Source organism: Aquarana catesbeiana, linkage group LG08 (genome assembly GCF_042186555.1).
Source record: "Aquarana catesbeiana isolate 2022-GZ linkage group LG08, ASM4218655v1, whole genome shotgun sequence".
In the NCBI taxonomy this organism is placed as follows: domain Eukaryota; kingdom Metazoa; phylum Chordata; class Amphibia; order Anura; family Ranidae; genus Aquarana; species Aquarana catesbeiana.
In genome coordinates this window covers 169,520,567-169,547,760 of record NC_133331.1, presented here as the reverse complement: position 1 = coordinate 169,547,760, position 27,194 = coordinate 169,520,567, and the positions used below count along the sequence as shown (strand labels likewise).

The following is a 27,194-nucleotide window of genomic DNA, read 5'->3' as shown; positions in this document are numbered from 1 at the left end:
GCTGCCCTGCGCCACCAGAGGGAAAGCCACACAGCCTGGTGCCATCCCTGGCGGAGAAAGGAATGGAGTCATTGCCAGAATACAGATCTGGGTGCTACCCAGCGGAGTCACCACGGGCAATTCAGAGTGAGCTTACTCCTGATCAGAGGAACCATCGCTGGGTCAGGTGAGAGGGCCAATCGGCCATTATCTACTAATGTCCATAGGAACTGCAGTCTCTGACCATCTCCTGTATTATATCTGCAGTCTCTGACCTTCTCTTGTATCATGTCTGCAGTCTCTGACCATCTCCTGTATCATGTCTGCAGTCTCTGATCATCTCCTGTACTATGTCTGCAGTCTCTGATCATCTCCTGTACTATGTCTGCAGTCTCTGACCATCTCCTGTATTATATCTGCAGTCTCTGACCTTCTCTTGTACCATGTCTGCAGTCTCTGACCTTCTCTTGTATCATATCTGCAGTCTCTGATCATCTCCTGTACCATGTCTGCAGTCTCTGACTGTCTCTTGTATCATGTCTACAGTCTCTGACCATGTCCTCTACTATGTCTGCAGTCTCTGATCATCTCCTGTACCATGTCTGCAGTCTCTGATCATCTCCTGTACTATGTCTACAGTCTCTGATCATCTCCTGTACCATGTCTGCAGTCTCTGATCATCTCCTGTACTATGTCTGCAGTCTCTGATCATCTCCTGTACCATGTCAACAGTCTCTGATCATCTCCTGTACCATGTCTACAGTCTCTGATCATCTCCTGTACCATGTCTGCAGTCTCTGATCATCTCCTGTACTATGTCTACAGTCTCTGATCATCTCCTGTACCATGTCTGCAGTCTCTGACCATCTCCTGTACTATGTCTGCAGTCTCTGATCATCTCCTGTACCATGTCTGCAGTCTCTGATCATCTCCTGTACTATGTCTGCAGTCTCTGACTGTCTCTTGTATCATGTCTACAGTCTCTGATCATCTCCTGTACTATGTCTGCAGTCTCTGACCATCTCCTGTACTATGTCTGCAGTCTCTGATCATCTCCTGTACTATGTCTGCAGTCTCTGATCATCTCCTGTACCATGTCTGCAGTCTCTGATCATCTCCTGTACCATGTCTGCAGTCTCTGACTGTCTCTTGTATCATGTCTACAGTCTCTGACCATGTTCTCTACTATGTCTGCAGTCTCTGATCATCTCCTGTACCATGTCTGCAGTCTCTGATCATCTCCCGTACTATGTCTACAGCCTCTGATCATCTCCTGTACCATGTCTGCAGTCTCTGATCATCTCCTGTACTATGTCTGCAGTCTCTGATCATCTCCTGTACCATGTCTACAGTCTCTGATCATCTCCTGTACCATGTCTGCAGTCTCTGATCATCTCCTGTACCATGTCTGCAGTCTCTGATCATCTCCTGTACTATGTCTACAGTCTCTGATCATCTCCTGTACCATGTCTGCAGTCTCTGACCATCTCCTGTACTATGTCTGCAGTCTCTGATCATCTCCTGTACCATGTCTGCAGTCTCTGATCATCTCCTGTACTATGTCTGCAGTCTCTGACTGTCTCTTGTATCATGTCTACAGTCTCTGATCATCTCCTGTACTATGTCTGCAGTCTCTGACCATCTCCTGTACTATGTCTGCAGTCTCTGATCATCTCCTGTACTATGTCTGCAGTCTCTGATCATCTCCTGTACCATGTCTGCAGTCTCTGATCGTCTCCTGTACTATGTCTGCAGTCTCTGATCATCTCCTGTACCATGTCTGCAGTCTCTGATCGTCTCCTGTACTATGTCTACAGTCTCTGATCATCTCCCGTACCACGTCTGCAGTCTCTGATCATCTCCTTTATTATGTCTGCAGTCTCTGATCATCTCCTGTATTATGTCTGCAGTCTCTGATCATCTCCTGTACCATGTCTGCAGTCTCTGATCATCTCCTGTACCATGTCTGCAGTCTCTGATCATCTCCTGTACCATGTCTGCAGTCTCTGATCATCTCCTGTACTATGTCTGCAGTCTCTGATCATCTCCTGTACTATGTCTGCAGTCTCTGAACATCTCCTGTACTATGTCTGCAGTCTCTGACCATCTCCTGTACTATGTCTGCAGTCTCTGATCATCTCCTGTACTATGTCTGCAGTCTCTGTCCAGCTCTTGTACCATGTCTGCAGTCTTTGACCGTATCCTGTATTATGTCTGGGGACTCTTTCTAACAGAAGCCCTCTCTGTGTGCATCAGAGAGGTTCCCCTCCAGGTCTCATTAGTGTTCTCTCTTCCTGTATTTTCTTTATTGTTAAGAGATCATGGGAGGATTTCAGGGTAACAAAGACTTCTTAGGGGAGCAGCTCTGTATTTGAGTCGTTGCCATAGAATCATTTGTAAAGGGGTGGAGTTGGTAAGATGACCACGCCCATGTGGGGGCGCCAGAAATATTTCTGCACCCAGGCGCCGGTGACCCTAGGATCGGCCCTGAATTAATATCAACAGTTTTAAATTGTCATACACATATTTACAATCAAATATTTATTATTTTTTGGCAATAACATGGTCTGGGCAAATTTCTGCCAGTTACAGCCTGTGTCTTAGAATAAGAGGGAGGTGAAGCCTCCATCATTCTACATGTAATATCCCTCCACCAATGTGTTTAGCTGGTTAGTGGGCATGGAGGAGGAGGAGGGAGGGAGTGGTCTGTCATTTACCACTGTGCATATAACCACATGTGTACATGGCCTGTTTAGATGAGATAGGGAGGAAATTCAATGAAAACTGAGCATGTGCAGAGCTGTCAACACTGCTCTGCAAAATCCTGAGCTGCCTTGGGGACATGAACAGAAGGGTCTAGGCAAGGACAGGTGGAACAGCGAAGGACCCAAAGACAGGAAGATCTTGGTTGTGGCAGAAAGCAGAAATCCCCAAATGAGTGTGAGCAAGATCTTAGCTGCAAGAGGGGTGAGTCAAGCTCATATACTGTGTTTATATGCCTGAATGTGATATACCCCTCAGTTATACATGGTGATAAGCAAAACGGCAGTTTGTGAGAGAGACTGTTAATAGGGAGAGACTGTGCGAGAGGCTGTGGGTATTAATGAGGCTTGGGCAGAATATACCAGAAAATTGAGGCTTTCTGAATGGATTGACTGGACTGACTCTCCCCCCTGCTTCCTCTGTTTGGATCCCTGTCCTGGAGCTTTGGCGCACCCAGGGAGAAAGAAGGGAACGGGGAATGCTATCCCTGAGCGGCCTAAGGTAGAAGGGGGCTGGAGAACATTTAAGCTCGACACTGCAGAGAGTAAACATAGAACCCCCGCTCCATAGAACATTGTCAACCCAGAATACACCTAAAATAAAACAACAATATCAGGGGTAAGCTAGTGAGAGGTTCGGGAGTGAATCCCCCTAAAGTAAACGCTAGTCCTGGTACAATTAAGAAATATATGACACGAGAATGAGTTAAGGAAAGCCCGTAAAAACAACTGGGGAGAAAGAGTAAACAAACAGAGGGAGCTCTTAAAAATGGGCATAGTAGACAATCTGTGGGAGCAAACAGCTCAACGACTGTAAATGAAGAGCAAGAGGAAGATAATGAAGTAGAGTTAAGAACAAAAAGCCAACTTCCAACCAAGGGCGAAATGGCAGATACTAAAAAGAGTGGAAGAAACAGAGGAAAAAGTTGATATACACAAGCGGTAGAAATAAAAGAACTTAAAGAACAGATGGAAGGTTTATGGCGAGAGCAGAGGCATATGGGGTATAAAGTAGATCAGGAAAACCGCAATAGAAGATAAAAACTTAAGAATTCGGGGCCTACCTGAAACACAGGGAGAAATTCTACAAGACAAAATGGACAAACTATTTGGCCCACTGCTGGGAAGATCAACGACGAGATTCCATAATTATAAAGATAAAGAACAGATTTGGGAAAGTCTAAAAGTTAACCACTCTGTAAAGTATGAAGAAACAGCACTACAAATATTCCCAGACCTGGCATCGGAAACACCGACAAGGAGAAGAAGAGTACTGAAACCTTTATTGGAACAAATGAAGACCAGTGAGATTCAGTACTGATGGGGCTTCCCAGCCTGCCTAATAGGGCGTAAAGAGGGCCGTTCAGCAATCTTAAGGTTTCCAGAAGAAATGGAAAGATTTAGCAAAAGATTGGATATGCCAATTTTAGAGATCCCTGGATGGTGCGAAACACGTGAGAAAACAACAAACATGGAGGAACAACAACAATGGTACCTGGTCCCTAAGAAGAAGGCTTCAACAAAGAAGAGAAAATAGAAGGAAAAGAAGAGTGTTGACAGAAAGGAGGGGCCTGGACTAGGGGGAAGGGGGGGAGTGGGAGGAAACAAAGCTGAGAACAAAAATTGTGACTTGGGGAGCTGAGTGGGCTAAGTAGAGGGGGTATTGGCTCAGACTGGGGCGCAAAATCAGAGCTCAACCTCAAGGGGAGAGAATCTCAAGGCAGGAGGTAGAGGAATTGCCTTGGATCCATTGGTCATGGGTTGACCAAAATTCCCCAAAAGGTGGAAGGGGGATAGAAGAGGCTACTTACATAATCAAATTAAGGTCTGCCATGGATCTGACAACTCCTCTTTGCTCACAGAACTCCCATCAAGACAAAAATCCCCAGTAAGCGAATATTATCAGCCAGATCTAGGGGGCGGGCTGAATAAAGAGGATAGGAGTAGGAGCGGGGCGTTAAAGGAGCAAAGATGGTATCATTAAACTTTTTGACGTATAATGTGCGAGGGCTGACTACACCTATAAAAAGATATAATATATTAAGAGAAATGAACCAACTCTCCGGAGAGGTAGTCTTCCTGCAGGAGACTCATATCTCCCACGAAACAAACGTGAAAATAAACTCAAAAGATTTTCCAAAATGGTTTTATGGAGACTCCACAACAAAATGGGCAAAGGGAGTAGCCATCGGTTTTGCCAGAGGGGTAAGGTTTACCCTGGAGGAGAGGTTAGTGGACCCTGATGGGCACTACCTGTTCCTGAGGGGAAGACTAAATGATGTAGATTGCACTCTGGCAAATATTTACTGCCCAAATAAGAACCCAATAAAATATCTAAAATCAGTTATGGAGACACTAATGGAGTTTAAGAAAGAAGGAGTAATCATGGCAGGAGATTTCAACTACTGTATGGATCCTGGGATAGATAGTATGTCCCGGGTACAGGGGACTGGGAATACTCAACTGAAGATACTAAAAAAGAAGTTATACCAGAACCAGTTGATGGATGTAGGGAAAATACAGCATGCTAAAATACGAGACTATACATTCCACTCCCCTGTACACGGGACGTACTCAAGAATTGATTATTTTTTGATTGATCATAGGCTTGATCATAGGCTACTGGAATCAGTGATTAGTTCAAATATAGAAATTACATCCGTCTCAGATCACACCCCAGTGACTGTGAAAATGAAGATAGCTGGGGCCCAAAATAGGGCAAATATATGGAGACTAAACGAAGAACTAATCCAGGGAAAAGAAGCAGAAGATAGAATGAAAAAGAAGAGTTAGACCCCTTTCACACTGAGGTGTCTTTCAGGCGCTACAGCGCTAAAAATAGTGCCTGTAAAACGCCTGAAAAAAACCTCAGCTGCAAACCCAGTGTGAAAGCCTGAAAGCTTTCACACTGGGGCGCTGCGCTGGCAGGGCGTCACAAAAAGTCCTGCCAGCAGCTTCTTCGCAGCGGTGTAGGAGCAGTGAATACACTGCTCCTCTCCTCCCCATTGAAAGCAATGGGGCAGCGCTGCTATACTGCCGGCAAAGCGCCGATACAGCAGCATTTTGCGGGCGGATTCAACCCTTTTTCGGCCACTAGCGGGGGTAAAAACCGCTCCCCTAGCCGATTAGCGCTAAAAATATTGCCTTTACCGCTGACACCCGGGGCGGCTCAGTGTGAAAGGGGTCTTACAGTATTACTTAAAAACTAATGATACCGGAGAAATATCAGAGGCAACGCTGTGGAGGCCCATAAGGCCTACATAAGAGGAATTCTGATAGCTATGGGAGGGGAAAAAAAAAAAGAGGAGAGAGTAAGAAGAAGGGAAGTACCAAGGAAGGAAATTTACGAGTTAGAACAGCAGCATAAAAAAAAAAAAAAAAAAAAAGGCGAGCAAAAAGTATATCATGTCCTAAAAAGGGACGAATTAAAAGAATTAATAGAACAGGAAACCCGTAAGACCTTCAAAAGAATTAAGAAAGAGAGGTATCTCGGAGGGAATAAGACAGGGGAGTACCTGGCAAAAATATTTAAAAAGAAAAACTGCAAATTATATAGGGAAAATAGCACTGTTGAAATGGTATATACAACAAAGGAAATAGCAGCAGTAGACAGAAAAAATAAAAGTCTTTCTGGAGGGAAGTGAGCCTAAATAAAATTTCAGGAGATAAAAGTGTTTTAGAAGAACCCATAACATGGTTATGCTACGTACACATGATCGGGAATTCAGCCAGCAAAAGACAGATGAGAGCTTTTCGTCGGAAAATGCGACCGTGTGTATGCTCCATCGGACTTTTCCTGAATTCCAGCCAGCAAAAGATTGAGAGCAGGTTCTCAATTTTTTGGTCGGGAAAAGTTCCTATCCGAAAATGTGATCGTCTGTAGCAATTCCAACGCGCAAAATTCCTACGCATGCTCGGAAGCATTGAACTTAATTTTCTCGGCTCATCGTAGTGTTGTACGTCACTGTGTTCTTGACGGTTGGAAGTTCAGCGAACTTTTGTGTGACCGTGTGTATGCAAGGCAAGCTTGAGCAGAATCCCATCGGAAAAGCCATCATATCTTTTTCCGATGAGAAGTCCGATCGTGTGTACGCGGCAGAAGAGATTAGTCGGACCTTAAAAGATACAGCCTCATGGAAAAGCCCAGGCCCAGACGGGTTGACAACATTTTACTACAAGAGGTTTAGGGCAATATTAATCCCCAGATTATGTACCTACATGAATGGTATAGGAACAAGTTGGGAGATGAGAAGGGAGGCTCTAGCGGCGCTACCCTATGTTCAAGCTATAGACTTATCTCACTGCTAAACGCAGATACTAAACTATTTGCCAAGATATTAGCTAGTAGGATGAAAGTGGTAATGAATGACTTGGTACATGCAGGCCAAGTTGGATTTATCTCAGGAAGGGAAGGGAGAGATAAAGGGGTCAGAACGTTGCTACTAGTGTAGAAAATTAAAAAAGGTAAAAGAGCTACTACTCTCAATAGAGGCTGAAAAAGCATTTGATAGGGTAGACTGGGGATTTATGTTGAAGACACTGGAGGTAATGGGAGTAGGCCCAAAGATGACCCACTGGATTAAGGCACTGTATTACCACCCCACAGCTAGCGTAAAGGTAGCGGGACAGTATCAATGCCCTTTGAGATGCATAATGGAACGAGACAGGGTTGCCCCCTGTCCCCCTTACTGTTTGTTCTGGCGTTAGAACCGCTTTTGGCAGGGATCAGACAGAACTCAGATATAGGGGGGATCATGATAGGGGACGAGGAGCACAAACTAGCGGCTTATGCCGATGACATACTGCTTTACGTTGCCCAATTTAATGAAGTTATTAAAATCCTATGGAGAAATATCAAATTTTAAGATGCACCCCTCTAAATCAGAGATTCTTAAAGGGCCTGTAAACCTTCCGTTTATTTCACCTCAATGCATCCTATGCATTAAGGTGAAAAAACATCTGATAGTTACAGGCCCCCCAGCCCCCCGGTTTACTTACCTGAGCCCTCGAAAGTCCAGCGTCAATAACGTGCTGGCTTCTCGGCTCTACTGGGACCCCAGAACAGGAGAATCAGGGCCGCTCTGTGCAAAACGAGCTGCACAGTGAAGGTAAGTATGACATGTTTGTTATTTTTAAAAAATAAAAAAATAAACCTTTACAACCCCTTTAATATCAATGTGAGGAAACAGGACGTGCAGATATTTCAACAAAAGTTCCCATTTATATGGAGAAAGAAAAAAGAACTAAGAACTTCGTTTCGCCCTGTGACCACTAGGGGTGTGCACGCGCCCCCCGAGCCGATGCGAGTGCCCAGCGGTCTCAATCACTGCCGTGCTCCCGCGATCACCGCTGAGACACGGAGAACCCAGACCTGTGTGTGTAAACACACAGTTTCCGGTTTTCTGAGGGGAAAAGTGACAGATCGTCTGTTCATACAGAGTATGAACAGCGATCTGTTATCTTCCCTGCACAGTCCCCATCCCCCTTCAGTTAGAACACACATTAGGACACACTTAACCCCTTCACTGCCCCCTAGTTTTAACCCCTTCACTGCCAGTGACATTTTACAGTAATCAACACATTTTTAATCGTATTGATCGCTGTATTAATGCCAATGGTCCCAAAAATGTGTCAAAATTGTCCGACGTGTCTGCCATAATGTTGCAGTCACGATTAAAAAAAAAAAAAAACGCAGTTCGCCGCCATTACTAGTAAAAAAAAATAAAATAATAAAAATGCTATAAATCTATCCCCTATTTTGTAGACGCTATAACTTTTGCACAAACCAATCAATATACGCTTATTGCGAATTTTTTTTTTTTTTTTTTTTACCAAAAATATGTAGAAGAATACACATCGGCCTAAACTGAGGAAAAAAAAATTTTTATATGTTTTTGGGGGTTATTTATTATAGCAAAAAGTAAAAAATATTGCATTTTTTTCAAAATTGTCGCTCTTTTTTTGTTTATAGCGCAAAAAATAAAAACCGCAGAGGTGATCAAATACCACCAAAAGATGTGTGGATGTGTCCAAAAATCAAAAGATATTGGAGAAAAGTGTTGCAGTTTATTAAGGAGATCACCAATATAGAGATACCAGAGGAACCTTGGAGGTGTTTGTTTCATGGGGTTAGTATGCCAACTAAACAATACCTGAGAACACTGGTGCCCCATCTAATTTATGCAGCCAAAAGTTTAATACCGCGACAGTGGCAGGAGACAGAAAGCACCAAGATGGGGAGTTGGTGTAAGAAAATAAACGAAACTTATAATATGGAATATCCTAGGTTTTGTGGATAGGAGGGAATGGAAGGATTTGAAAACAAGTGGAAGGTCTGGAGAGAGTTTAAGCAGACAAGGAGATACGTAGAAATGATGGGAGCAGATGAGGGGGAGAGCGAAGCGAGCCCGCGAGGGGCCTTGTTGCAAAGTGCTGGCTTACAATCAATAATTATACAGAAGAAGAGCTTGTCTGTAACGTCACTTCCGTGACATTATCTGATGGTTTAAAAAGAACAGCTTAAGAAGAAGGACTTAGGGGTGGAGCCGGTTTTAGTGTGCTGTTTTGTTGTAAAAGTGTTGGAAGTGTTGGAGTGTTTCGGGGTATAATAACTGCAAATTGTGATGGTGTTTGAAATGTGTTTTTTATCTTTTTATATATATTTGCTATAAAGAAAATCAATAAAGAAATTGAAAACAAGAATGTAGTACTAGTATGAACAATGTCACCTATCAGATCTGTATGTTGTGGGTGTTTAACTTTGTAACATATTCCCCTAAATACGCCAAAGGCATAAAAAACATGTCACCTGATCTCCAAATCTGAAGGGTTTGGACAACAATCAGGGTATATCAGGGTGCAAATGAGTATACAAGACATCAATGAATCTCTGGCAAGATCAGCGGGTATTTTTTTAAGCTTATCAATATGACAAAATGCTTTCACCGTTATATACAACAGATGAAAAAGAAGCAAATAAGTAATGTTTATTGTTTGCATATTCTTAGACCTTAGGGCTTCTACCAGTGTGCGCTGGGAGGGGGCCGGAGCCAATGCTAGTGTCTAGTCCCATCATGGGTGGCTAGACATCTCTGATTGGATGGGCTGGAGATTATATGCCCCGCCCTTCCACCTTCCCCAATCAGAGAATGCCTTGCTTTCATTGAGAAAAATGCAAGGTATTTGTGAATAGCATTTGTGCTGAGTAGACAATCACCTGTAGTTACTATGCAGCAAGGCTGTCACTCAGCACGGGACCAAAGATATGGAACATGCAAACTTACACTGGTCTAGGCTGGAGCAATGCAATTATGCAATACAATCCTGATTATACAATTGCTTGCAGATGACGAATATATGTCTTCTACATAAAGTCCACTTTAACTGCGTTGGAGTTAGTGATTCTTCAACATAAATTCAGCAAAGTACTGAAACATATCCAGCTTACATTACTTCTAAACTATTTTATATGAATGTACAGAATGATTTTCACAGGAAACAAAGGTGCTGATCTTTAAAAACAGTAATAAAAGATATGTTGAGCTGTTGCTGCAGCAACCAGATTCCAGCTGTCAGTTTTCTAAGGCAAGTTAGTAAATGGTAAAGTCTGAAGGGTTGCTATGGACATTAGCTGTATTCCTCCTCTCTTATAGTCATATAATTCAGCCCCAGTATGTTCCCCCAGAGCTTTGTACTTGTTCTAGGACAATGCCTGGGGCACACTTAAAGGCTGCTCCTTACATTCCTGTCCAGAGAAGAGAACATTAGCTTTGTACATGCACTGCTTAACCGCTTCAGCCCCAGAAGATTTTACCCTCTTCCTGACCAGAGCACTTTTTGCGATTCGGCACTGCGTCGCTTTAACTGACAATTGCGCGGTCGTGCGACGTTGCACCCAAACAAAAGTGACGTCTTTTTTTCCCCACAAATAGAGCTTTCTTTTTCCTCAGTTTAGGCCGATACGTATTCTTCTACATAATTTTGGTAAAAAAAAAGAAAAATTGCAATAATACGTATATTGGTTGGTTTGCGCAAAAGTTATAGCGTCTACAAAATAGGGGATAGTTTTATGGCATTTTGATTTATTTATTTTTTACTAGTAATGGCGGCGATCAGTGATTTTTAGTGGGACTGCGACATTGCGGCAGGCAGATTGGACACATAACTGATATCTTTGACACTTTTTTGGGAACCGGTGACATTATTACAGTGATCAGTGGTAAAAATATGCAGTGTTATTGTACTAATGACACTGGCAGTGTCTGTCAGAACACCGCAACCGATGGTGTCCAAAAACGTCCGTCGGCGCCTTAGGACCATAAGTTTGGCGCTGGGCAGTGCGGGTGTACCAAGATGGCCGTTGTCACCTTCTGACTGCAGGTGTTTCCTCAGATTTTGTAACAGAAGTGACGTTCTATCGCCGCCATCTTGGTACACCCCACACTCGTCCACAGTAAGGATACAGTGAGAAGGCGGCAAGTGGACATCTTGTTACACCCACCGGCGTCTTGCATTTCACACTTATTTTTACCACTAAACGGAGCTTATATAGTGAAATACATTTTTTCTAAATCCGTCTGACAATTTGCATGTTGAATTTTAAAAGCAGCGGCAAGCCTGATGATCTCACAGGTTAGATAATCTCACAGAACACTACTGCTTTTAAAATTCAACACTGAAACAGTCAGATGGATTTCAGAATCCAGAATTTCACTATATAAGCTCTGTTTACTGTTAAAAATAAGTGTGAAATGCAAGACTCCGGTGGGTGTAAGGTACGGGAGCCTCCCGGACACCTGCAAGTGCTGCCCGATATATCCCGGTTGGGGGGCTGATCCTGGATGGTCCCCTGGTTCACAGTCAGGGATGATCGGTGCAGCAGGAGGGACAGCTGTGAACACCGATCTCCCTGTATAGCTGACATCTGCTTCTCCTTCTCTCCCTCTTGTGGCTGTCGGCTAAAAAGCTATACAGGGAGATCGGTGATCACAGCTGTACCTCCTGCTGCACCGATCATCCCTGACTGTTCCCTGTATCCTTCTCCTCCAGCCCCCCTCTGTATCCTTCACTTCCCTTCTTCACCGGCTCCCTGTCCTCCTTCTCAGCCCCCATCCCCCGCAGCCAGCTTCCCTCCTCTCCTCTCCCGCCAGCTGTGGGAATTTGTCAGGATGGAGAGCGGAGGAAGGGACCGGTCATTTACCAGCCCCTTCCTTTTCTGAATTGGACACAGTGAGTGAGATCGCTCCTGTGTCCTGTGAAAACTGAGCAGAGTAGCCTGTGTGTTACTATGCTCAGTTTATAAATGGACAGGAGGCGCTGTCTCCTGTCCATTCATCTTCAATGCTGAGAAAGGGATTGGGGAATCTGTGTCCTCAGTCCCTTTCCATATCTCAAAGAGGAGATGTCAAGGGTCTGTTTAGACCCCTGATATCTCACCAAAGCCCCCCCCCCAGCAGAGTTGATTTAAAAAAGAATGCAAAAAATATTTAAAAATAAATAAAACTGTAAACAATTATAAAAAATATATAAAATAAAAAACTACTGACACCACCCCCTGCCCTACCAACACTGTCCACTGCCCAAACCCCCTCCCCCTAAAAAGCATTGTGAACCAAAAAAAAAAAATGAAAATTTAAAAAAACAATATGTAAAAATAAAAACTACTGACACCATCCACTGCCCTGCTGACAACATCACCTCCACATACTCCCCACCCCCTTCTCCAGAAGCACTGTAAAAAAAATATTTAAACAAATGATTTAAAGAAAAAAATAAACAAAACTGTAAAAAATAGAGAAAATAATAAAAACAAAAAACTACTGACTCACTGCTCTACTGACACTGTCTACTACTCCACCCCAAATCATTGTGAAAAACAAAAAAATAAAAAAGTAAATTGTAAAATCATTTAAAAAATACAATTGTAAAAAAATAAAAATAAAGAACTCCTGACACCGTCCACTGCCCTACTGACACCGCCCTCCACATCCTCCGTTGTAAGTCATCTAAGACTCTATTAAACCACACCCCATTTAAGCCACGCCTAATATGTAGCACGGTTTAAGCCACGCCCACCTCCCTGAAATGAGTTTTTGCAGGTTGGGATGTCTGCTATAATGAGTGTGAAATTCATTACTTGGCTGGGTGTAACAAGATGTCCGCTGACGCCTTCTGACTGCAGGTGTTCTGTCAGATTAGCAAACCTGCTAGCGGTGAAACGCATGCACAGAGAGTATTTTTTGACAGAACTCCACTTCTGTTCTCACGCAAATTGCTTTTCCGCCAATGTTCGGGTCCCCTGTGCTGGCATGTTTACTGTGGGCAGCTGGCTGGCTGTGACACCTTGAGATTTCACAGCCGGTTGCCCGCTGTTCATGCACGAGCCGCGCTGCACTTTGTGAATGGGCCCGCAGCCTTCTGGGACCTGTGACGTGCTTCAGAAGGTTCCAGGTGGGGGACTTCTGGGGATCACTGTGATACAATCAGAAGTGGGAGCAGGTACTGTCAAAACCAGGTACCTGCTGCCCCCCCCCCCCCCCCCAAAAAAAAGTGGCAAAAATAGAAAAGGAGGGGTATAAAGCAGAACTTCCACTTTCTGGTGAAGTTCAACTTTAAATTCCTCTGAAATGTATGACAAACCTATGTTGCAAGCATGCCAGTGAGTGGTTTTCATTCGAGAATGACAGTCATTCCAAAATCGAATGTAAAAAGCAAAACAACATTTTAAAGTCATGTAATGTCAATGTACTGATGAGAATTGTTGTTGGAATGTTTGAAAATTTACTAGAGTACGGCCGACTTAACTCTGCAATTAAAGCGCTAGTAATCACTGTGGTTTTTTTTTTTTTTACCTGCAAGGTAAAGCCATAATGTGCTAGTATGCATCGCATACTAGCACATTATGTTAAACTTACCTTAGAATGAAGCCCTTCCAGCGGCGAGCTGTCACCGCTGACCAGACTTCCATCTTCACTTATCTTCCTTCCGGGTTCGTGGACTTCGGCTGTGTGATTGGTCGGAGCCACGATGACGTCACTCCCGTGCCGGAGCTGCCGTTTACGGCACAGGACTCTGAAGGAGTGGCCCAGGTGGCCGTTCCATTAAAGCTTATGCACCGGTGATGTGACCGGCTACATCTACACTAAATATCTCCTAAACGTTTTGTGGATATTTCCAGTAACCTATAGGTAAGCCTTATTATAGGCTTATTGTTACAGATTTACCTATATTTATGAATTATGCATGGGAGTTTACTCCCACTTTGAACACACCATTGCTTTAGGTCCTAAAGCACTTTAAAGTGGTATAAAACACAAAAGCAATAAAAATATTATATTGCAGCCTACCAATCATGGTGGCTGCATCAGTTTTCTTTTCTTAAGCTTTTTTCCCCCTCTGTTTGTTTTCACCTGGTGATCTGGCCAGTAACACACCTCCTGTATTACAGTGCACTCACTCTGGATGAAGGAGCACAGGGGACACCTTTGGACAGCAGCATTGTCAAACTGAGGGGAGGGGAGTGTTAGATGTAATAGCAGATTTAAATACACTAACAAACTCTAGCTTGCACTTTAATAATCAGTTACAGCAAACAGGTTTTTTTTTTTTCATTTTGGGGTAAAAATTTTAAATAACTAAGTGCCGGTTCACACTCACACTTCAAAGTCGCCTGACATTGAAAGCCGCCCCGTACAATGCGACTTCAGCGCAGCTTGCAAGACAACTTCTGTATAGAAGTCAATGCAAGCCGCTCTGAAATCGCCGAAAAGTAGTACAGGATCCTTTTTCTAAGTCGGAGTGACTTGAACAGTTCCATTGTACAGAATGGAGTGCGACTTGTCAGGTCGCCCCTGTGTGAACCAGGTCTAAAAGCTGACCATTGCAAGTACCCTACCAGTGGTAAATGGTTCGTCTTAGCCCTCTAACAGCTACATCTGCAGGATTAGCTTGTTCAATTGAAACACAACAGGCTTACTGACCAGGTGAAAAGAAAGACTAAGGCCCCTTTCACACTGGGGCGGTTTGCAGGCGGTATTGCGCTAAAAATACCGCCTGCAAACCGCCCCAAAACAGCCTCCGCTGTTTGTTCAGTGTGAAAGCCCGAGGGCTTTCACACTGAAGCGGTGCGCTGGCAGGAGAAGAAAAAATCTCCTGTCATCCGCATCTTTGGAGCGGTGAAGGAGCGGTGTATTCACCGCTCCTAAACCACTCCTGCCCATTGAAATCAATGGGACAGCGCGGCAATACCGCGGCTATAGCCGCGCTATATGAGTGGTTTTAACCCTTTTTCGGCCGCCAGCGGGGGGTTAAAACCGCACCGCTAGCGGCCGAATACCACGGTAAAACAGCGCTAAAAATAGCGCTGTTTTACCGCCGACGCCCCCTACCGCCCCAGTGTGAAAGGGGCCTAAACAAAGAAAATGAATGCAGCCATCACATCTAAGAGCTGGTGCTAAAATATTTGTTTTTTGTGTTTAATACCCCCAGAGGGAGGTCATCATCCTTAATGATCAGTGCTGGTGCCAAGGACATATAGAAATAGGTAGTGCAGGAGATGTAGGGATAGGTAGTGCAGGGGAGGTAGGGATAGGTATTGCAGGGGATGATAGGTAGTGCAGGATATAATAGGTAGTGCAGGGGATGATAGGTAGTGCAGGAGGTGATAGGTAGTGCAGGGGTGATAGGTAGGTAATGCAGGGGATAATAGGCAGTGCAGGAGACGATAGGTAGTGCAGGGGTGATAGGTAGTACAGGAGATGATAGGTAGTGCAGGGGTGATAGGTAGTACAGGAGATGATAGGTAGTGCAGGAGGTGATAGGTAGTGCAGGAGGTGATAGGTAGTGCAGGAGATGATAGGTAGTACAGGAGGTGATAGGTAGTGCAGGAGATGATAGGTAGTGCAGGGGGTGATAGGTAGTGCAGGAGGTGATAGGTAGTGCAGGAGGTGATAGGTAGTGCAGGAGATGATAGGTAGTGCAGGAGGTGATAGGTAGTGCAGGGGTGATAGGTAGTGCAGGAGGTGATAGGTAGTGCAGGGGTGATAGGTAGGTAATGCAGGGGATAATAGGCAGTGCAGGAGACGATAGGTAGTGCAGGGGTGATAGGTAGTACAGGAGATGATAGGTAGTGCAGGGGTGATAGGTAGTACAGGAGATGATAGGTAGTGCAGGAGGTGATAGGTAGTGCAGGAGGTGATAGGTAGTGCAGGAGATGATAGGTAGTACAGGAGGTGATAGGTAGTGCAGGAGATGATAGGTAGTGCAGGGGGTGATAGGTAGTGCAGGAGGTGATAGGTAGTGCAGGAGGTGATAGGTAGTGCAGGAGATGATAGGTAGTGCAGGAGGTGATAGGTAGTGCAGGGGGTGATAGGTAGTGCAGGGGATGATAGGTAGTGCAGGAGGTGATAGGTAGTGCAGGAGGTGATAGGTAGTGCAGGGGGTGATAGGTAGTGCAGGAGGTGATAGGTAGTGCAGGAGGTGATAGGTAGTGCAGGGGGTGATAGGTAGTGCAGGGGGGTGATAGGTAGTGCAGGGGGTGATAGGTAGTGCAGGAGGTGATAGGTAGTGCAGGGGGTGATAGGTAGTGCAGGGGGTGATAGGTAGTGCAGGGGGTGATAGGTAGTGCAGGGGGTGATAGGTAGTGCAGGGGGTGATAGGTAGTGCAGGGGGTGATAGGTAGTGCAGGGGATGATAGGTAGTGCAGGGGATGATAGGTAGTGCAGGGGGTGATAGGTAGTGCAGGGGGTGATAGGTAGTGCAGGGGGTGATAGGTAGTGCAGGGGATGATAGGTAGTGCAGGGGGTGATAGGTAGTGCAGGGGGTGATAGGTAGTGCAGGGGGTGATAGGTAGTGCAGGAGGTGATAGGTAGTGCAGGGGGTGATAGGTAGTGCAGGGGATGATAGGTAGTGCAGGGGGTGATAGGTAGTGCAGGGGGTGATAGGTAGTGCAGGGGGTGATAGGTAGTGCAGTGGGTGATAGGTAGTGCAGGGGGTGATAGGTAGTGCAGGAGGTGATAGGTAGTGCAGGGGGTGATAGGTAGTGCAGGGGATGATAGGTAGTGCAGGGGGTGATAGGTAGTGCAGGGGGTGATAGGTAGTGCAGGGGGTGATAGGTAGTGCAGTGGGTGATAGGTAGTGCAGGGGGTGATAGGTAGTGCAGGGGGTGATAGGTAGTGCAGGGGGTGATAGGTAGTGCAGGAGACGATAGGTAGTGCAGGGGGTGATAGGTAGTGCAGGGGATGATAGGTAGTGCAGGGGGTGATAGGTAGTGCAGGGGGTGATAGGTAGTGCAGGGGGTGATAGGTAGTACAGGAGAAGTTCCCTGCCTGTATATTCTCATCCCTGTCCAGGTGGTGCCCTCTCCCCCTCCTCTCCCCCTCCCCTCCCCCTCCCTGGTCCGGTGAAGCGGGCATTGATCGGATCAGGTTGGTTTGTGTGATGAGAACAGAGCGGGGATTGTCCTTACCTTGGTGGAGTGCCAGGCAGAGGCACAGCACGATCCAGCATTGCCATCCATGACAGGTGAGAGCCGGAGACCTCCGGGACAAATCCATCTTTGCCAAAACTGCTCGCAGACTGCGGGGCTTATCATGCCTCTTCAGCACTTGTAATGACGAGACACACGACTTGTACAACACAGGAAATGTCACCGCACAGGACATAGGGGACAGCGCCCCCCACAGGACACAATCACACCTCACCCAGGGGATTACATTCTCACTGATTGTTCTACATATACGAACAGATTTCTTTATTCACTGAACTTCCTCCACTTGTATCATTTTATCATAAGCAAAACTGTCATTTACACACCGATGTGCAGGTTATTTATAGCAATATTAGTGTTAGTTCTATGTGTTTATTTCCTGGTGCAGCTAATATTTCCACACACAGTGCCTATGTAATACATTGTTATTGTACACAACTGCCTGTGGTGATGGGGTTACATTGGTTCCAATCCAGTACTAGGATTGTATGGGATTGTATAGAGATGTGACTGGATGGGCTGCAATTTCTTCCCTCCACCAATCAGACTTAGGCTGCCCATATAATATACAGTTTTCCTTTAGATTTCTCAGGTCACTCCTGAACACTTTCACTTTGTATGTAATCAGACAGGCCCTCGCACTACATATTTAGATAAATCTAAAGGAAATTAAACAGTGGCTGCTGGTGCTCAATTTTTTTTTTTTTTTGGGGGGGGGGGGGGGGGGGCGCGCAAACAAATACTGAACCCCCCATCAATTGCAGCCTCACTGTGCCAATCATATGCAGCCACCTGTGCCCATCATATGCAGCCACTTTTGCCCATCAAATTCAGCCACTGTGCCCATTATATGCAGCCACTTGTGCCCATCATATGCAGCCACTGTGCCTATTAAATGCAGCCACTTGTGCCCATCAAATGCAGCCACTGTGCCAATCATATGCAGCCACTGTGCCCATCAAATGCAGCCACTTGTGCCCAGTATATGCAGCCACTGTGCCCATCAAATGCAGCCACCTGTGCTCATCATATGCAGCCACCTGTGCCCATCATATGCAACCACTTGTGCCCATAAAATGCTGCCACCTGTGCCCATCATATGCAGCCACCTGTGCCCATCATATGCAGCCACTGTGCTGATCATATGCAGCCACTTGTGCCCAGTATATGCAGCCACTGTGCCCATCATATGCAGCCACCTGTGCCCATCATATGCAGCCACTGTGCTGATCATATGCAGCCACTTGTGCCCAGTATATGCAGCCACTGTGCCCATCATATGCAGCCACCTGTGCTCATCATATGCAGCCACTTGTGCCCAGTATATGCAGCCACTGTGCCCATCATATTCAGCCGCCTTTGTTCATCATATGCAGCCACTTGCCCATCAAATGTAGAGTCGAGGGGACTTACTGTAGCACTGCACAAGCTCCTCTCAGAGCGGTGGTGACCTCCGCTCCAGTGCGTGTCTCCTCCGCTCCTCTTCCTAAGCACCGGGCATCCAATAGGGTTACCGGCACATTGGCCAATCAGGAAGCAGGTCTAATGCCCTGCCTCCTGATTGGCGGGGAGGAAGGTTAGTGTGGAAATAGCGAAAATTAATTTGCTGTTGTCACACAATTGGGTGGGATCAGGGCGCACTCTCTGCACCCTGAGCCCACCCTATTTTGAAGCCTATTCAAGCCTCTGGCTCTAATCAGGTGCTTCAAAAAGTACCACCCCCTCCCACCCCCATCATAGGAATCCATGCGTCCGAGTCCTGAAAGGGGCCAAGCGCATGTATGAGGGGGCGGCACCGGTGCGCCCACAGTGTATGGGCCGCCACTGAAATTGAATAAGATAACTATATAATGTATGGTCAGCTTAACCTCTTTACGCCAAGTATGCGGCCATATGCAGCCTTTTAGTGGCCAGGCCTTGGCACCGATTGGCCACATATTTGCATGCAATGGCGCCAAGAGTGCGTGCCCTGCATGCTCCTGGCACATTTACGGGCAGCTAACAGAAATATAACGGCCAATCACAGTGGTCACATGACCGGAAGCCTTGCCTCCCGGCATTCCAAACCCCTTAAAGGGCCTGCAAGCACCAAGCCTAGTACATACTACTAGCCCTGCTGGGTTGAAGGAATAAAAACTGAAAGCTCAGATCGGAGCCACTGTACTAACTATCTGACATTAGTACAGGGATCTCTCCTGTTGTTCTATTGTGTTCTGACAGGGAGACGGCCCTCCGCCAGAACACATTGGCTTAGAGCCCTGATCGGGAGCCGATCGGCGGACCTTTTTCAGTCATGCCCCTTCGTTTCTATGGAACCAGTAAACATCCCACCCAGCATTCGGCCCGTGTGTACCAGGCTTAAGGCTTAGTTTACACTATTGCAAATTGGATGCAGGTTCTCCGCATCTAATTCGCAATAGCAGGAGATTTTGACCGGCTCTCTATGGAGCCGGTTCACATATCTCCTGTGCGGCTCTGGTGGGAATTGCACAGGAGTCCCGTGCGTCTTTTGGTCCGTTTCAGGTCTGAATTCAGCCAAAAATTTAGGCTAAAATAGGACCTGAAATGGTGAACGGGGACGCACTGGAGCCCTGCTGTGAGCCGCATGCCAAGATAGTGTGAACCCAGCCTTAAGGTCCTGTTCACACATAATGCAGTAAACTTATGTTTTATCGCATGAGAAAAATGCAGGTCACCAAAGGACATATAGAAAACAATTGTTTTCTAAGTGTTGTGTTCACAACACAACGCTGGTGTCATGTGCAGTGTGGTGTGCGTTGTGTTCAGTTGGTACGCGTATGCTTTTTAACACAATGCATATCAACAAAATGCAAATCTATTGAGAAAAACAGCTTTTTATTATTTTGTCCCTTACAAGGACCCATAGCAATTTGACATGCATAAAAATGTCAACACGCCCTAAAATTCACGTCAATACACATCCATTTTTCGAGCATCTTCATGCATTTTAAAACATGTTTATAAGTGAACAGGCCCTAATAGAGGTGTTTTTTAGGGCCAATTTACACTATGTGCATTTTAATACATGTTTATAAGTGAACAGGCCCTAACAGAGGTGGTTTTAGGGCCAATTTACACTATGTACAGTAAAACGTCTGTCACCGCAGGGGCACACAATTGCTTCCTATGTGTCCCATTCACACTGGCTGGTGCTGCACTTAAAATGCAGACATGCTGCATTTTATCGCAACGCACTGTCCAAATAGCACTGCGATGAATGCGCTGCCCGACATTGCAGTGAATGAAGTGTACATTTTCTACACTTCGAATAAAGCTGGTACAGAAAAGAAAAAAGGTGCGCTGAGTTGTGCACCACACTGCCCCCTAGCCAGCTGGAAACGCAGAGCAGCCGGAGCGCTGAATTGTTCTGGCTGCTCTGTGATTATACAGATGCAGTTGTGAATTGGCCCGTAATGCAGCCCAGCAATGCTGAGCCGAATAAAATCACAGGTTCTGCAATGCTGAGCTCCCCGTTGGCCACTATGTCTGTCGCACACAGTGACGTGGAACCTGTAAAAGTGAAATTTTAATAATAATAAAAAAAAAATTTGTGAACAGGCAGGTTTTTTAGTGCAGAAGAGACATAATGGGGTGGAATTAAGAAAAGTTGCCCCACCACTTTTTTGGCTTTAATCCCTCTTGTTAATCTTTTGTGGCAAATTCATAAAGGATTTGCAACACTCTTGGTTCTGACAGTGACTTGTGCGCCGAGTTCAGGTAGTTCTAAAATGTACCGCTTATTATGGCTTTCGCCAAAGTCAAAATAAAATACCGCCAGTTTGTATTGTAAAAGTGGAGCTACTTAAGATGAACTTTCTTTTGGCGTACAGAGGGGGAGACCCTGGTGCAGATGGATGTTGCAAAAGTGTCTTGTATGCGTTCTAAAAGTGGCTCAGCATGCATCAAATAAATGCACAAGTTCTAGACAGGTACATGCTGCGGCACGTTTAGAAACGCACGCGAGACACTATTGCATAATGTGTCCGCACCAGTCCTTAAGAATTTCAGGGACTATGCCTCTTCTGTATTAAAGTTTCTTACTTGCCTACCTGAGCTTGCAGCTCAGTGTACAATTTCAGCATCTGCATCTGCTGAAAGTCAATCAAAACAGAAGACTGGTACCGGAAAGAAGACCTGCCAAAGATGTCAGCGGCCAGTGAAGGAGCTCCAGGACACCGTACCCACTGTCACAATTTAAAAACAGCGCAGCTGTGTAAGGCCCCTACCACACCACTGTGTCATTCATTCACAGAGTTCTGTGAATAAATGAACTACAAGTACCATCGGCCACTGCAGCAGACAGCTTGTAGTTGTCAAAGAACTACGAGGACGTTACTGGTGAGCACTCTCATAGTTCATGGATTCTTACTGCATTTCAGTAACTGCCTGCCCGTATCGATGGTATAGAGCAGGGGTCTCCAAACTTTATAAACAAAAGTCCAGTTTTCCTTTAAACTTTAGGGGGTTGGACTGTGGCCAGTGGGGGAAGAAAATGTACTGGCATCAGTGGAAGTAAACAATGCCCCATCATCGGTATTAGGGGGATTAACAGTGCTCCATCATTGGTATCCGTGGGAGATACTGTATATTGCCCCATCATTGATGTCATTGGGAAAAATAGTGCCCCACCATCGGTGTCAGTGGGAACAATAGTGCCTCATCATTGGTGTCAGTAGGAAGAAGAGTGCCCCACCGTCGGTGTCTGTAGGAGAAATAGTGCCCCATCATTGCTGTCAGTAGGAGGAATAGTTCCCCATTGTTGGTGTCGGTGGAAGGAACTATGCCCCACTGTTACTAACAGTGGGGGAAAATGCCTCAAGAGCCAGATAAATGCATGCAAAGAGCCGCAGTTTGGAGACCACTGGTATAGACAAACAGTGTACTGAGAGGCTGCCATTGCACCCATGATCTACTGATCACCGTTGCGATGCTTTACAAGCTCCAGTGTAAAAAAATAAGGCCTGGTTCACACCTATGCATTTTTTAGTGCATTTTCAGTTTTGCAGAAACACACTACAGTCCATTTAACATGGTATCCTATGGGTCACATTCACATCTGTGCATTTTATGGAAAGGGCCAGGGACCAGCAGGTTGTGTTTTTGGTTCCATAGATTTCAATAAATCAAAAACGTGTATTAAAAAATGCAAAATACATCTGGAATATGCATCAACTGCAACCTGTATAGGTGTGAACCAGGCCTAAATGCACTTTTTTTACCTGCAAAAAGATGTGCATTTATTATTGTTATTATCATTATTATTATTTTTTTTTTTATAAAAGGTGAACTTATCCTTTAAAGCGGTAGTAAACTCTTAAAAAAAAAAAAAGTTTCTTCCTGCAAAGCAATATCATAATGTGCTAGTATGCATCGCATACTAGCACATTATGAGAGACTTACCCTGAAATGAAGCCCTCCAGTGCTGTCAACACTGCAGAGGCTTCAATCTTCACCCAGGTTCACGGGCTGCCGCGGCTTGAATGGCCGAGCTGGAATGACATTACTCCCGTGTATATGCGCAGTAGTCTCAGCACGTCACCGGCTGCTGCTTGCTAAAGTTATGTCCTAAATGGTGCATGTTTAGGAGATATTCATTTTACCTACAGTTAAGGTTTTTTATAAGCTTACCTGTAGGTACAAAATAATAAAAGAGAGTTCACTACCACTTTAAGCCTAAAACAGCATCTCCTGTGATGATCGGCACGTGTAAGGCCATATTGAAGAAGAGCTTGTACTGTGGGTGGCTAACACAAGAGAGGAATTTATGAAGAAGCTGTTTGTGTCCTGGCAGAGCCCCAGATTCTGAATGAAGCCATACTTCTGCTAGTGGGCACGCTCTATCAGACAAGATGCTCTTTTTAAAGGAAATCTCTTCATCCAGCATCCATTAACATAATTTCCACTGGTGACTTACAAGAGCTACAACTGCCTTGAATTTCAATCAGTAAATACATGGACATCATAGTCATCTTCTTGTTGTAATGCACATAGTCCCACATTGTCTTCAGCTTCATAATTCCTTCCCTGCCTAAGTCTGCCAATTCATTTTTGAAATGTCCTAGTTGCTGTTTTTTTTTTTTTTTTTTTGTCTTTTGGTTTTGAATATGCTCATATAAGAAAACAAAGACATATGCCACGGCCTCCAGACACTCTTTGATTTGTGTAGGTCCTCTTGGCAGGTGTTAATACACCACCTGGGACACTTAAACCCCTTTACCTAATTGCATTTTGTTAATTAAGTCAATTTAGCTACATTTGAAAGGAACCTTTTAGCAAAGGTAACATGACAAAGAAGCCCATTTTTTCTCCACACTCATAAGATAGTGTACACAGAGATTTACTAATTAAGCCAGGATGAAGATGGGAAGTGTGTCACTAAAAAGTGCAAGCCAACAAAACAATCTATCTCCTTTCTTTCACTTGAATTTTATTAGAAACAATAGGAAACATAGGCACTGATATGGTGCAAGGAAAATGTACGATAGCAGGTACAGATTCAAAGGGAGTTTCCCTCCGCAAACACTGAGCATTGAGCAATGATTTAATTTCAAAGAGAATATCCAAGCAACATTAAATTGTAAGGTGGAGAAAATATCAGAGACATGTTTGATGCGCCTCATTCCCTAAAAGAGGGCTCTTCAGCTGGGAACCACAGAACTGTAGACAATATCATTGTTCATGGGACCAATAGAGGGTACTGCTCCTGCCCACGGGCAAAAGGCCAATTCGAGAGCAGAGAAGATCAGAAATAGGAGATGAAGAGGGGGAGAGAAAGGGGTGAGTCGGAGGCCATCTCACTACAGAAATGTTAGTGACCGCTACAGATTACAGTTCCAGGAAACGCATAGGCGGCTGTGTTGATGGAAAGTGATCTAACAAGTACTGCTAGGTACATAGAAATTTATTGTGGGTATCAGTTAAGATCGCAATCAATTTTTCCTTCACTAGGGTACCATGTACACAAATTTTAACTTAGTTGAGATTAAGAATCTGTGTCTTCCACGCTTTTGCAATTGTCTATTTCATGGCCGAATGATATGTAGGTCACAGGAACGCGCTGACGTTTGGTAGCACCTTCTATTGGTTTGTGTAGAAGCGCCTCCTAGGGGTCTTTTCATAAATGTATGCGCAATACCGAATCGACCATATTGTAGACCCTTATCCACAATCGTCTGACCTTTGGGCATGTCCACCATATATGCTTCATGTCACCTAGGTCTGAGCCTCCCCTAAAGCATGTGGATGGATAGGTAGAGAGGCATTTAGCAATTCTAGATGGAGTAAAGTACCACCGGGACAGTACTTTGAAAGTGTTTTCTAGAGTTATGATGTTGCAGGAAAAGCAAAATGGTGCCTCCCAGATTTTATTCCAGGTCTCAGGGTTTGCATGGCGCTAAAGTCTCTCTCCCAGTTGGTGCAGTAAGATGGAGTATGCAAATTCAAATTACTTAGAATGGAGGAGTATAATAGGAAATGGGTTGTGGGGGTCGTCCGACATTTGGTTTCAAATGCTGTCATCCTCGTTGACCAATCATGGTTTCTTGTTAGGGATTCTAGCAGGTGGCGAATTTGGAGGTAATGAAATTTTCTCAGAGTCAGGGATGTCGTATGTGTCTTTGAGGGATTGGAAGGTGACAACGCCCCGAGTGGACAACAGAGACCAAATTGTCGTCAGACCCTTGTTGTGCCACCAATGATAGCTATATGTCCTTTCTTAGAAGTAGATGTAGTGTTGATGATCATAAGGGTGGTTTGAACAGTGTTAGTACTATACCTGTTGCTAAAGGATCCAGAAGATATGACCCAGGGACATGAGATTTGAACCTTTTACTCCATATATATGAATAGCGAAAGCTATTAATATTAAATTCTATTTTGTTATTCATACATACAGGGTAAAGTGTTCAAAGCTCATGGCCCTGCGCCAGATCATTCTGAGACTTCCTTCTCTTCCAGTCCTTTTACAGGTTTATGGCGTACCCAGTAGATAGCTTACTTTGAGAGTGCCTGCCCTCTAAAATGAATGACAATTACCCTAAGATCACACTTCTGCGTGTGGCTGCGGGTGCAGCAATCGCCATGATTCCTGCATCTGTAACCACCCGCAGTGAAAACGCACTGCTCTACAGAAATGCGCAGAGCTGCCATTCATGGCACCCCCATGCATGTAAAATCGCAGTGTGTGTGTGGGAACCGACACCCCAGGGTAGCGTTTTTTAAAAGGTGCTGACGCCTTTTTTTTTTTGTGGAAACGCAGGCACGGCACACCATTAAAATGAATGGACTGCCGTGCCCGTGCTAACATGACCCACAAACATGCAGGGATGTGAACCTAGGGTTAGGCTACTTTCACACTGCTCCGTTGCAAAAATGCAGTAAAAACGCATTTCTGTTATTGCAGTGTTTTTATTGCATTTTTGCCGCATTTCCGGTGCTTTTTGCACCTTTAGAAAAGGACATGTGACTCAAAAAATGCACCAAAAACGCAAATTGCGTGCGTTTTTAATGCGGTTTCAATTTATTTCAAAGAGGAGGAGAATTTCTGGTTCCTTTTTTTTACCACAGCAAACATGCACCAATAATGCAGCAAGCTTTGAAAATCGCAACGGACCCACAACTGACCAGTGTGAAGAGTTCCATAGGATTTAATAGTCTTGCATTTTTTTTTTTTTTTTTTATTTTTTTTTTTTTGTGCAAAAATCTAAGCAAAACTGATCCGTGTGAAAGCAGCCTTCATTTTCAAAAAACAATTGAACTTTTTATTAAAATACTTTTTTTTTTTAATCTTGCTTCGATCTTTCTTTTTTTTTTTGCATCTCAGTGTTGCTGACCTCCTGCAACCATGCCCTGACTACATGCACTCCAGTGCAATCTCTGCATGGCCTTTTTCACAGCAGATTTTCTAATGGTAACAACAGTGGCCCATGCTTGAGTGAAGTGTATTGAAACAGCCGCTCGTAGTCTAGATTGAAGCACAGGGTGACAACACAGAAGCACAATTGGCAGACAGGGACAGAGCACTGCTACTCTAAAACAGTAAGCGACTGAACAAGGACATTCATAGCAGAATCACAATTTATTATTTTCACGAAAGCTGCAGATTTTAACCTTTTCAGCCCCGGAAGGATTTACCCACTTCCTGTGCATGCCATTTTTTGCAATATGGCACTGCTCCGCTTTAACTAACAATTGCGCGGTCATGCAACATTGTACCCAAACAAAGTTGATGTCCTTTTTGTTCCACAAATAGACGTTTCTTTTGGTGGTATTTGATCACCTCTGCGTTTTTTATTTTTTGCGCTATAAACAAAAAAATAGCAACAATTTTGAAAAAAATAAATAAATACATTTCTTACTTTCTGCAATAAAACCTTTCCCCCAAAAAATTAAAAAAAACGAATGTATTCATCAGTTTAGGCCGAAATTTATTCTGCTACATATTTTTGGTAAAAAAAATCACAATAAGCGTATATTGATTGGTTTGCGCAAAAGTTATTGCGTCTAAAAAATAGGGGATAGATTTATGACATTTTTATTATTTATTTATTTTTTACTAGTAATGGCGGCGATCAGTGATTTTTAGTGGGACTGCGACATTGCGACAGGGAGATCGGACACCTAACTGATATTTTTGGGAACCAGTGACATTATTACAGTGATCAGTGGTAAAAATATGCAGTGTTATTGTACTAATGACACTGGCAGGGAAGAAGTTAACATCAGGGGTGATCAAGGGGTTAAATGTGTTCCCTCACTGTGTGTTCTAACTGTATGGGGGACTGTGTGACTGGGGAAACACGCAGATCTGTCTTCCTGCATAGCAGAAAGACAGGATCTGTGTGATCTCCCCTGTCAGAACGGAGATCTGCCTTGTTTACACAGGGAGATCCTCGTTCTGTCACTGCGGGGAACGATCGCGGGTGGCCAGCGGACATTGAGTCTGCCCC

At 44.6% G+C, this 27,194-nt stretch overlaps 2 protein-coding genes across 2 annotated transcripts in view; one reads left to right on the top strand and one right to left on the bottom strand.

The window, feature by feature from the left end:
• VSIR (V-set immunoregulatory receptor) overlaps positions 1-17,399 on the bottom strand; it is an 85,483-nt gene extending 68,084 nt beyond the window's left edge. The window contains exon 1 of the mRNA XM_073596702.1: positions 17,206-17,399. Within this exon, the coding sequence (XP_073452803.1) occupies positions 17,206-17,293 (88 nt within the window). The 5' untranslated portion in view covers positions 17,294-17,399. The remainder of the gene's footprint in view (positions 1-17,205) is intronic.
• The window catches only part of CDH23 (cadherin related 23), a 1,935,615-nt gene that overhangs the window by 1,691,269 nt on the left and 217,152 nt on the right, over positions 1-27,194 (top strand). The window lies entirely within an intron of this gene.